At 39.4% G+C, this 13,268-nt stretch overlaps 1 protein-coding gene across 1 annotated transcript in view; it reads right to left on the reverse strand.

Annotated features, from left to right (window-relative positions):
* Positions 1–348: 348 nt before the first annotated feature.
* LOC141154821 (pinopsin-like) overlaps positions 349–13,268 on the reverse strand; it is a 91,640-nt gene continuing 78,720 nt past the window's right edge. Inside the window, exons 3-4 of the mRNA XM_073641270.1 lie at positions 8,526–8,759; positions 349–2,551 (exon numbers count right to left, since the gene is read on the reverse strand). Of these exons, the coding sequence (XP_073497371.1) occupies positions 2,336–2,551; positions 8,526–8,759 (450 nt within the window). The 3' untranslated portion in view covers positions 349–2,335. The remainder of the gene's footprint in view (positions 2,552–8,525; positions 8,760–13,268) is intronic.

A 13,268-nucleotide genomic window follows, 5' to 3' on the forward strand; every position in this document is an offset into this window, starting at 1 on the left:
TGGATATTATGCGATTCAATGTGCGGATGGTACCCGGATCTGGGAAGAGGAGACTCTCATCCAAACTCGGGTGCCATAGAACCTGTAAAAAAAAAGAATTTAAAATAAAAAATAAAGATGATACTTACCTTCCGATGGTGTTTTCTCCGCTTCGTCCGGTCTGTTGTATGGGTCACGGTGGTGTGAAAGGACCTTTCATGACGTCATTTAGTCATGTGACAGGTCACGCGATCACTGACGTCGCCGGTCGCGTGACCTGTCACATGACTAAATGACGTCAAGGCAGGTCCTTTCACACCATCACGAGCCATACAACAGACCGGACGTAGCGGAGAAAACACCGGGGGCCATCGGAAGGTAAGTATAAGCTTTATTTTTTACCATTCTTATTCTTTTTTTTTTAACTATTACTTGGTCACACTACTATAAATCCATGCCGGTTGCATGGATTTATATAGTGTGAACAAGTTGTCAAGTACTTTTCCAAGTGATGCTAAAATCGCTTGGAAAAGCGCTTGATAACCCGCATGCAGAAATGCATGCAAAGACGCTTGACAAACGCTTCTACCTGGCGGGAAAAACGCATGTAAAATCCGCATGCGTTTTTCCTGCCAGAGGGAAGCGGAAAAATATGCAGCATCTCTGCATCGTGGGCACATAGCCTGATACTGTTTTTTCTGGTACCGGTTTTATACGAATGTGTGAAGGAGGCCTAAGGCTCAGTTCACATGAGTGTATGAAAAAAATCGTCCGTTGCTCATGCTGAAAAAAAAGACAATTTTAATCTGTTTCGTCACCCGTATTCTATCCATGTGTCATTTTTTTTACATCTGTATGACTTCCATTTGTTTTTATACATTGACAGTTTAAAAATGACAAACCCAAGTGCAGTGTTCTTTGTCAATAATTGCAGTACTATACAGATGATTTGTATGGGAGCTTTTTTTTTTTATGCACCAATAGAATTGAATGGGTGAATGTCATTCAAAAAACGGAAGAGGCTAGTGCATGCTGCAATTTTTTTTTGGACGGATTCTCAGTCCATGTGAAAATACTCATCCAAACAACTCATTTCAATAATACTGATTCTAGTGTTGTCTGCGGTCCTATAATATTGGTCCTTGTGCTGCTTATTGGATCAAAACCATTGGATGAGAATGCAGCCAAACAAGTGTGCATTTACCTGTGTTTCCCAAGTGCAGTAGGTGTGAAGTTTTCTATTACCGGTACAGGAGATAGTAATTTTAGGGGCATAGCTACATGAAGAACAGAAGTATCTGTTGCCCTGGTGCCTGAGGGGGTAAAAAAAAATAAAATAAAATCACCCCTGCTGCATAAGGAGACACTAGTATTCTAACTGGCATATGGTAGGTGGACGGGTCCTGCTACAGATTTGGTAATGGAGCCCAGCCAGGAGTTGGAACCTTTATAGACAATTTGTGGATGACTTTGTGTACAATGCCTAAGTCACAAGAGGTACGGTCTAAATATATATAATTAATCTCTGAAATATTTGTTATCGTAGCCCCAGATACTACCTTTGACTAGTAGTTTCACCCCTGCTAGAACTCTAAAAAGTCATACAGTTTGCTAAACAAGCATCATCCATGGAGGCAAACCACTAACACAATAATCCTTGATGATACAAAAGAAATAAAACAAGACAGAGCAAAATATTATATTTCATAGCAATCTCTTTATGCGGAAATATGACTTATCGTCCATTCCTAGAACACTGGGTGGAGTGGCACACATCGTGTACGGGCAGTGAACATATCTTTATGGAATAATCTAAGTAGGTCTTCCTGAAAACGGTTTCAGTTCCTTCCTTTCTTCTTAGACTCTGTAGCTACTGCTGCTATCTCTAGATGAAGATGACCCTTTTTCAATAGTCTTCAGTTCTCAAATATCGCCATGAGAGTTCTTCAGATGTAAAGCTTGAACCTTTTTTAATCTGGAGCATAAGGTACTTAAGTTCTTCCATGAAATCACAGCCATATTTTGACTATTGCCCCCGATTCAAATATAGGAGAACCTTATAGATGTTTTACTGATCTTCTAAGCTGATATTTTTTGTCATCATAAGTAGAAGCTTTGGTGACATCAACGTCTCTATATACAAAGGAAACACTTTGTAATAGTATATGGACAATTACAGGACCGTGATAATAAATGTAAATTCCTGCCACTCTCTGTAATGATGATGGTCACAAATGACGGCCACTTGCCCACTCTATTCACGCAGTTATTCTCCAAATTCAGTTTTGGTCCCTTTTATGTTCACTTGTTATAAATCTCTTAAGTGATTAAGCAGCAGGCGGTTTGACATTAAAGCTCATCTATAATCTCTGTAATGAACTACCAGAGTCATTTTTTGTTGCTTTCCAGCAGTAGCCATTCTGTCCTTTCTTGTAAATGCCTGGTTAAAACATTGTTGGATCCTGCCATTTTCTTTAATCTGTAGGTCTTTTGAGTGTCTTGAATTTAAAGTCAAGTCACTATCATGTTGTTCTGATTCACATTTCAAAAGAGATAAGAGACACCTGTGAAACTGAAAAAGAATTAACAAAAAAAGCAAAAATATCAACATTCTACATGTGATTCATACAACAGAAGGTAATAAGTAGAGTTGGGCGGATCAATCCATTGGCCAAGACAGTAGTCTGAGGCCGCTGGACAGTAGGCTCGTGCATCTCTTACCTTCTGGGATCTCAGGTGCGACTTCTGACTAGACAGGCTGGTGAAAAGTCATCTATGCATTACTGCGCAATGATGACGTCGCGTCAGTCCAGCTAATCAAAAGCCATGCAGAGGATCCCGAAAGGTAAGGGATTTATGAGCCCCCAATCCAGTGGTCATAGACTACTGACCGGCCAATGGACCGAAGTCTCACGATTCGATCTGCCCAACTCTAGTAACAAGCACATCTTCATTGACTTAAGTTTAAGACCCCTAAAAGTCAGTGATAAAGTGGGATGCACTGATAAACGCCTTCGGGGATATTTTTATTAAACTTAAATAAATGTATTTTGGGCTTAAAATATTTTTTGCAATTTTGTTTAATTAAAAATTTTGAATCCTTGGGTTTTACAGGCTTTATTTCCATGTACATTGCTGAGTACAGAATAAATTAGCTGAGAATCCATCAGTGAGTGTCACGGGTGTATCAAGTGTGAGAGACAGTCGCTCTGGATCCGGCTGTAGAAGGTCACTGCGATAGGCACTGCAGATGCCTTCTTGATCTTCTCATCTCTGTAGTGTAGTGATATCCTTCTTTCTTTAGGACCCAGCAATGATCTCCACCTTCTGCTGTTTATTGACACACCCTTGATTGGTAGTTAAAAACCAGTTGACAGTGATAGTCCATGCCTGGAGTACTAGTAGTCGGCTAGATTCTTCTTGGACTTCCCTTGGAGGACAGTTGGCATTATCTCTCTGGTGTCTTCTCAAGCTAAGTGTATCCCTTTATTTGTTTACCTTGTTGTCTTAAGTTACAGTGGGGCCTGACTAGTGTTCACCCCTTCCCCTCCCTAGCTAGGGCAAAGCTCTAGGGACATTCAGGAATTAGGTTTCCTGCACGGTGATAGGTGCGGAATCTATATAGGGACGACAGGGTAGTCAGGGTGATATTAGATCTGCCGAGTGGTCTGCACTCCCCCTTTCCCTAGTTTTGGGCTCCCTACCCCCCTCTTACCGTCGTTGTACACTTGTTCCTTCCCTCACCTTGCGTGACAGTGAGCTTGTATCTCTTTTATCTGTCTTTTTTTAACTCTTCTGTGCTGATTTATAACTAGAGACCACATCGTAGTTGAGCTGAACTTTGATGTGGTCATAAATCAACTTAGGGGAGTTCAGAAAAAGACAGATAAAAGAGTTCCAAACTTTCTGTTACATAGCTACCTAGGATAAAAAAAAGACCTAGGTCCATCAAGTTCAACCTTAGCTGAAGTTAGAAACAGCTCACCGTTGGATTCTCAGGTAATTCATTCTGCAGCCAAACAGTGTAACATTTTTTTCAATGAAAACCAATTGCAAAAATGATTTTTTTATCCCCAAAGATGTGCATTTATCCCCTTAAGCCCCGAGGGTGGTTTGCACTTTAATGACCAGGCCAATTTTTACAATTCTGACCACTGTCACTTTATGAGGTAATTACTCTGGAACGCTTCAACGGATCCCCCTGATTCTGAGACTGTTTTTTCGTGACATATTGTACTTCATGATTGTGGTAAAATTTCTTCGATATCACTTGCGTTTATTTGTGAAAAAAACGGAATTTTGGCAAAAATTTTGAAAATTTTGCAATATTCAAAATTTGAATTTTTATGCCCTTAAATCAGAGAGATATGTCACACAAAAGAGTTAATAAATAACATTTCCCACATGTCTACTTTACATCAGCACAATTTTGGAACCAAAATTTTTTTTTGTTAGGGAGCTATAAGGGTTAAAAGTTGACAAGCGATTTCTCATTTTTCCAACAAAATTAACAAAACCATTTTTTTAGGGGCCACATCACATTTGAAGTCACTTTGAGAGGTCTTTATGACAGAAAATACCCAAAAGTGACAGCATTCTAAAAACTGCACCCCTCAAGGTGCTCAAAACCACATTCAAGAACTTTATTAACCCTTCAGGTGCTTCACAGGAATTTTTTGAATGTGGAAGAAAAAATGAACATTTAACTTTTTTCACAAAAATGTTACTTTAGACCCAATTTTTTTTATTTTCACAGGGGTAACAAGAAAAAATGAACCCCAAAATTTGTTGTACAATTTCCCCTGGGCATGCAGATACCCAATATTTGGGGAAAAAACACTGTTTGGGTGCATGGCAGGGCTCGGAAGGGAAGGAGCGCCATTTGACTTTTTGATTGTAAAATTAGCTTGAATAATTAGCGGACGCCATGTTGTGTTGGAGAGCCCCTGTGTGCCCAAACATTGGAGCTCCCCCACAAGTGACCCCATTTTGGAAACTAGACCCACCAAGGCACCTATCTAGATGCATAGTGAGCACTTGGAACCCCCTAGGTGCTTCACAAATTGATTCATAAAAATGAAAAAGTGTTTTTTTTCATTTTTTCATTTTTACGAATCAATTTGTGAACCACCTGGGGTTCCAAGTGCTCACTATGCATCTAGATAGGTGCCTTGGGGGGTCTAGTTTCCAAAATGGGGTCACTTGTGGGGGAGCTCCAATGTTTGGGCACACAGGGACTCTCCAAATGCAACATGGTATCCGCTAACAAATTGAATGGAAAATCGGCTCAAATTGTTAGCGGACACCATGTTGCGTTTGGAGAGCCCCTGTGTGCCCAAACTTTGGAGCTCCCCCACAAGTGACCCCATTTTGGAAACTAGACCCCCCAAGGCACCTATCTAGATGCATAGTGAGCACTTGGAACCCCCAGGTGCTTCACAAATTGATTTGTAAAAATGAAAAAGTGAAAAAAAAAACACTTTTTCATTTTTATGAATCAATTTGTGAAGCACCTGGGGTTCCAAGTGCTCACTATGCATCTAGATAGGTGCCTTGGGGGGTCTAGTTTCCAAAATGGGGTCACTTGTGGGGGAGCTCCAATGTTTGGGCACACAGGGACTCTTCAAATGCAACATGGTGTCCGCTAACAAATTGTCAGCTCAAATTTGTTAGACGCATTTTTTGTAAAATCTAGTTTTTGCATCGCCATATTTTGTGAGCTATAATTTTTCCAGATTTTGGCAGACAGTCATGTGACGGCTCGTTTTTTTGCGGGATGACTTGACGTTGTTATTGGTGCCATTTTCAGGCACGTGACATTTTTTGATCGCTTTCTATTCCGATTTTTGGGAGGCATAATAAACAAAAACAAACAATTCAGGAATTGTTTTTTTTGTTTTTTTTTATTCTGTTCCGCGTGTGGTAAAATTGATAAGGCAGCTTTATTCTTCGGGTCAGTACGTTTACAGCGGTACCACATTTATATTGTATTTCTATGCTTTGCACTTTTACATAATAAAAGCAATTTTATAGAAAAAAATATTTTTTAGCATCGCTTTATTCTGAGAGCTATAACTTTTTTATTTTTCGGATGATGGAGCTGTATGGCAGCTTGTTTTTTGCGGGACGAGATGACGTTTTCAGCGGTACCATTTTTATTTATATTTGTCTTTTTGATCGCGTGTTATTCCATTTTTTGTTTGGCGGTATGGTGATAAAGCATTGTTTTTTGCTTCGTTTTTTTTTTTTTTTTTCTTTTACCGTGTTCACTGAAGGGGTTAACTAGTAGGACAGTTTTATAGGTCAGGTTGTTCCGGACGCGGCGATATCAAATATGTGTACTTTTATTGTTTTTTTTGTTTTTTTTTTATAATAATATTTATTGATGGGTACATTATATTTTTGGTGGATTATTTTTTTGTTTTTTTTTTAATATTTTTGCAATTTTTTTTTTTTTTTTTTTCACTTTCTGGAAGCTTATATAGTTTATTACTTTGTCCCACTCTGGGACTTTCACTTTTTTTTCTCTGATCGCCTGCATGGCACAGGAATGCAGCACCATCCCTGTGCCATGCAGGCTGTCAGCGCCGGACAGGGAGAAGATTGTTTGGAGATGCACTGCGCATGTCCAAACAATCTTCCTGCTGTCTGGTGACCCGGATGTTGTCATGACGACATTGGGTCGTCATGGCAACACCCGGGAAGCCTTTCAGACAGCGCTGGAAGCCGGAAGAGGAGGTGAGTATCTGCGATCACCTCCCCTTGCCCCCACAATGCTGTGATCGACTCCGATCGACTTCGATCGCAGCATCGCAGGGGTTAATGTGCTGGGAGCGGTGCAGGACCGCTCCCTGCACATAGTATCGGGTGTCAGCTGTGACAATCAGCTGACACCCGGCGGCGATCGCGCCCGCACAGCCTGTGTGCGCGCGCGATCGCCATGACGTACTAATACGGGTCTGGCTCTTAAGTCCCAGGGCACAGACGCGTATTAGTACGTCAGATGTTGTTAAGGGGTTAAACAGTAACCGTTGTTTTACATTTTTCTGCATAAATGAATAGTACATCTGAAAATAAGAAACTTTGTAATTTATCTCATCAGAGAAATCTGTTTCTTTCTCTTCTTTCTCCTCTTGGACTGACCTTTCATTCTCAAAATTCTCAATTAATAGGTAAAATCTGTCCTCATTGAATATAGATTTTTCTATTACTGAGATAGGAGACGACAGTTGCTCATAAAATTCTATGGTGAACTGTAACTATCATTTCAGGAGAACTTGCAGCAGAATGTCTGTGTCTGCCTCTAGCTCCTCCCTCCTTCTTCCACTCCCGCTTCCATAAAATTTTAAAAGCACCAACTGTCATCTCCTATCATAGTAATGTGAAGATCTGTCTTCACTGAATTCAGATTTTGTAAATTGTACCCATGAATTGAGAGTGAAAAATCAATCCAGGAGAAAAAAAAATGCTTTCTCTGATAAGATATATGACAATGTTACTTATTTTTAATTGATGCAAGATATATGGTTGTGAATCCTGGACGATAAAGAAACAAGACAGAAGAAGAATCAGTGCCCTTGAAATGTAGCGCTGGAGAATTATGCTATCAACACCATGGATGGCAAGAGGAACAAACAAATCAATTTTGGGACAATTGAAGCCAGACACCTCACTCGAAGCAAGGATCACCGAGGTATGACTTGTCTACTTTAGACACCATACGAAGAAAGCGATGACTGGAGAAGGACATCATGGTCGGAAGAGTAGAAGGAACAAGGTGAAGAGGAAGACCAGCAACCCAATGGCTTGATACTATCAAGATAATGGCGGAGAAGACCCTGATGGACCTATCTAGGTTTGTGCAAGAGCTTTCATCATCAAGTCGCCATGGCTCGAGATCAAGCTGAAGGCCATTAATGATAATAAGTACTATTGATTTATGAAATAAAAATTGAAACAACAGTTACTCTTTCAGTGGAAATAAAGCCACTGTAGTTAACTATATCCTTTAAGTGTCAGCTTTCTAAACAAGTATATTTTTAATGTCTCCCAAGTGCATTACTTACTAATGTGGCAACAGGGATACAACAGGCTTGGCACTGAATTACCTTGAAAGTTGTAATTAAAATGTCATAAAAATGACTTAAGGACAGTCCTCGAGAGAGTTTATAAGTAACAATTAGCCAGAAATTACCCTAAACATGTGAACCTAAAACTCCCCTTTATCCATCTTCCTCCATAAATATTAATCTTATGCAGTAAGAACTATATTGTTCTTTATTTTGTTGAGTAATTAGAATTTATTACAATAGGTTTTCAGAAGCTCCTATGATAACCGACTGGCAATCAGCATAATAAATACATGCTTCATCTGGTGGTCAGCTCCTTTAGAAACCACACTAAATTCTCTAACAAAGGATCTGAATTCCAAAAGATATAGACATTTTAAATACATATCGATTGTAAAAAAAAAAAAGTCTGAAATGTAATAAAAATATAACTAATACATATATAAAAAAGTCTATAACAACCCTCTGAAATCTTACCTGTTTATTCATAAAAATATAAATTAAGGGATTAATAAAAGTACTGCTCTTGGCGAGAATGGACGGTATGATACTAATTGTGGGTGAGACAGCTCCAGGCTCTCCAAATGTTGTGATCAAGGACACTAATCCATATGGTAACCAGCACAACAAATAACAAGTGACCATGCACACGATCATAAATAATAAATGGTGTTCCCTCTTCTGAGCTGTTGTCAGGTTAATCCTGCACATCTGTAAAAAAATAAAATTAATATTAAGACATTGAAAGCAAATGACAGTGGCCTAGCATGAATATTTTTGTGAGCCATTTTGTTTTGGATGGATTCTGATCAATTTACTCTTGAAAAATGCGGTGACATCATTCTAAAAGATGGATATCCAACCAGTAGCCATGTTGCAATCATTTGCTAACTGGGGATCATCAGAGACAAGGAAAGTCCAAATTTTGTAACTTCATAATGAAGATGAATTTACACTGTTCATTGAATTACTTAAAAAAATCGTCTTTATTAAGCTCCCACTGGTGGTGTCTGTAAGTAGCCAAATTTGTATTATTTAAAGTAGCACTACAGGTTGTTTTGTTGTTTTTTTTATTCATCCGTTCATTAGTCCCCCACTATGTATAATTCGGCTAGAATTACCTTATATAGTTGCATTTTTCTGGAAATTTATATATACTTCCCTTTAGTTGGATAATTTGATCATCTCAGACATTAGAATTTCATGTATGGTGAAGCTGCATTGACTGTACCACTGAAGTTGTCCATGGAGAAAGGAGGGGGCAGAAACTTATATCAAAGATAATGATGATGACTGCACAGTTCCTGTCATACAGCTATAATGTAGGAGATCAGGGTTCATCCTCCTGACTGTATGCTTATAATATACTAGATTATTTAGGAGAATATAGAGGAAATGATAATCACAGTGTCATTCCAGATAGAGATGAGCAAATATATTAGAGTGGAATTGAATTCTACTTGAACATTAGAAAAATCTGCATTAGTTAAATGCGGACATTTAGTAATTTGCTTCTGCGTGGATTCAGCAAAATGGTGGCAGGCTGGCCACTATTTTGTTAAACCATAAAGGACCATCAAAACATTAAAAATAAAAAAAATAGTTATACTCACCTTACCTGTCCCTCTGCTCTGCACCATCTCTGTTCAGGTCCTCAGTGCCTCATCTTATCACCACGCTGAGGATGTCACAATATCACAGAGCACACCATGATGTCACGACATTGTGCCATTAACCCCTTTACCCCCGAGGATGGTTTGCACGTTAATGACCAGGGCACTTTTTACAATTCTGACCACTGTCACTTTATGAGGTAATTACTCTGGAACCCTTCAACGGATCCCGCTGATTCTGAGTTTGTTTTTTTCGTGACATATTGTACTTCATGATAGTGGTAACATTTCTTCGATATCACTTGTGTTTATTTGTGAAAAAAATTGGAAAATTGGCAAAAATTTAGAAAAGTTTGCAATTTTCAAAATTTCAAATTTTTATGCCCTTAAATCAGAGAGATACAGTACAGACCAAAAGTTTGGACACACCTTCTCATTTAAAGATTTTTCTGTATTTTCATGACTATGAAAATTGTACATTCACACTGAAGGCATCAAAACTATGAATGAACACATGTGGAATTATATACTTAACAAAAAAGTGTGAAACAACTGAAAATATGTCTTATATTCTAGGTTCTTCAAAGTAGCCACCTTTTGCTTTGATAACTGCTTTGCACACTCTTGGCATTCTCTTGATGAGCTTCAAGAGGTAGTCACCGGAAATGGTTCTCACTTCACGGGTGTGCTCTGTCAGGTTTAATAAGTGGGATTTCTTGCCTTATAAATGGGGTTGGGACCATCAGTTGTGTTGTGCAGAAGTCTGGTGGATACACAGCTGATAGTCCTACTGAATAGACTGTTAGAATTTGTATTATGGCAAGAAAAAAGCAGCTGAGTAAAGAAAAACGAGTGGCCATCATTACTTTAAGAAATGAAGGTCTGGGCAAACTTTGAAAGTGTCCCCAAGTACAGTTGGAAAAACCATCAAGCGCTACAAACAAACTGGCTCACACGAGGACCGCCCCAGGAAAGGAAAACCAAGAGTCACCTCTGCTTCTGAGGATAAGTTTATCCGAGTCACCAGCCTCAGAAATCGCAGGTTAACAGCAGCTCAGATTAGAGACCAGGTCAATGCCACACAGAGTTCTAGCAGCAGACACATCTCTACAACAACTGTTAAGAGGAGACTATGTTCAGCAGGCCTTCATGGTAAAATAGCTGCTAGGAAACCACTGCTAAGGACAGGCAACAAGCAGAAGAGACTTGTTTGGGCTAAAGAACACAAGGAATGGACATTAGTGGAAATCTGTGCTTTGGTCTGATGAGTCCAAATTTAAGATCTTTGGTTTCAACCACCGTGTCTTTGTGCGACACAGAAAAGGTGAACGGATGGACTCTACATGCCTGGTTCCCACCGTGAAGCATGGAGGAGGCGGTGTGATGGTGTGGGGGTGCTTTGCTGGTGACACTGTTGGGGATTTATTCAAAATTGAGGGCATACTGAACCAGCATGGCTACCACAGCATCTTGCAGCGGCATGCTATTCCATCCTGTTTGCGTTTAGTTGGACCATCATTTATTTTTCAACAGGACAATGACCCCAAACACACCTCCAGGCTGTGTAAGGGTTATTTGACCAAGAAGGAGAGTGATGGGGTGCTACGCCAGATGACCTGGCCTCCACAGTCACCATACCTGAACCCAATCGAGATGGTTTGGGGTGAGCTGGACCGCAGAGTGAAGGCAAAAGGGCCAACAAGTGCTAAGCATCTCTGGGAACTCCTTCAAGATTGTTGGAAGACCATTTCCGGTAACTACCTCTTGAAGCTCATCAAGAGAATGCCAAGAGTGTGCAAAGCAGTCATCAAAGCAAAAGGTGGCTACTTTGAAGAACCTAGAATATTAGACATATTTTCAGTTGTTTCACATTTTTTTCTTAAGTATATAATTCCACATGTGCTAATTCATAGTTTTGATGCCTTCAGTGTGAATGTACAATTTTCATAGTCATGAAAATACAGAAAAATCTTTAAATGAGAAGGTGTGTCCAATATTTTGGTCTGTACTGTATGTCACACAAAATAGTTAATAAATTACATTTCCCACATGTCTACTTTACATCAGCACAATTTTGACGTGACTTTGAGGGGCCTTTATGACAGAAAATACCCAAAAGTGACACCATTCTAAAAACTGCACCCCTCAAGGTGCTCAAAACCACATTCAAGAAGTTTATTAACCCTTCAGGTGCTTCACAGGAATTTTTGGAACGTGGAAGAAAAAAAAATGAACATTTAACTTTTTTCACAAAAATGTTACTTTAGACCCAAATTTTTTTATTTTCGCAGGGGTAACAGGAAAAAAATGGACCCCAAAATTTGTTGTGCAATTTCCCCTGAGCACGCAAATACCTTATATGTGAGGAAAAAACACTGTTTGGGCGCACGGCAGGGTTCGGAAGGGAAGGAGCGCCATTAGACTCTTTGAATGTAAAATTTGCTTGAATAATTAGCGGACGCCATGGTGCATTTGGGGAGACCCTGATGTGCCTAAATAGTGGAAATAACCCCTCCCACCCCCCAGTGACTCCATTTTGGAAACTACACCCCTCCAGGATTTTATCAAGGGGTATAGTGAACAGTTTGAACCCAGAGGTACCACACAGAATTTGATAACATTAGGTCATCATATTGAATAAGTTGTCATTAGTCTTGAGTGCAAGTGCTCGCTATTTGAGTTTGCATCGGATACTCAGGTATGCACCATGTACAGCGTGTGCTCGAGTGACATGCTCGAGCCCTTGCCCCGCATGTTTCACAGTTATTAGACACCCAAAAAAAAACATGTGGGGATCGCTCGTGCATGGCAGGCAATCCCCGCAAGTTTTTTTTGGCTGTATAACAGCTGCAAAACATTTGGGGCGGAGACTCGAGCATGTCACTCGAGCACCGGCTATACTCGGTACATACCCGAGCACCCGATGCAAACTCAAGTAGCGAGCACTTGCGCTCAACATTAGTCGCTATATCGTCATCATTTTTTTATTTACTTCTGAAAAAATCCCAACCCCAACCCAAACCCTAGCACAACCATAACCCTTTTTTGGCAAAGACTAGTTTTTGCATCGCCAGATTTTGAGAACTATAATTTTTCCATATTTCGGCCGACAGAGTCATGTGATGGCTTGTTTTTTGCGGGACAAGTTGACATTTTTATTAGTACCATTTTCGGGCATGTGATATTTTTTGATCGCTTTCTATTCTGACTTTTAGAAGGCAGAATAAACAAAAACCAACAATTCAGGAATTGTTTTTATGTTTTTTTTTTATGCCGTTCTGCGTGTGGTAAAATTGATAAGGCAGCTTTATTCTTTGGGTCAGTACGTTTACAGCGGTACCGCATTTATATTTTTTTTATATTTTGGCGCTTTTACACAATAAAAACTATTTTATAGAAAAAAATAATTGTTTTTTCATCGCTTTATTCTGAGAGCTATAACTTTAATATTTTTCAGTTGTTGGAGCTGTATGGTGGCTTGTTTTTTGCGGGACAAGATGTCGTTTTCAGTGGTACCATTTTTATTTACATTTGTCTTTTTGATCACGTTTTCTTCCATTTTTTGTTTGGCGGTATGATGATAAAACATCGTTTTCTGTTTAGTTTT

The sequence above is a fragment of the Phyllobates terribilis genome, unplaced genomic scaffold (genome assembly GCF_046119375.1).
Source record: "Phyllobates terribilis strain yellow unplaced genomic scaffold, ASM4611937v1 Scaffold_7__3_contigs__length_470593459, whole genome shotgun sequence".
In the NCBI taxonomy this organism is placed as follows: Eukaryota; Metazoa; Chordata; class Amphibia; order Anura; family Dendrobatidae; genus Phyllobates; species Phyllobates terribilis.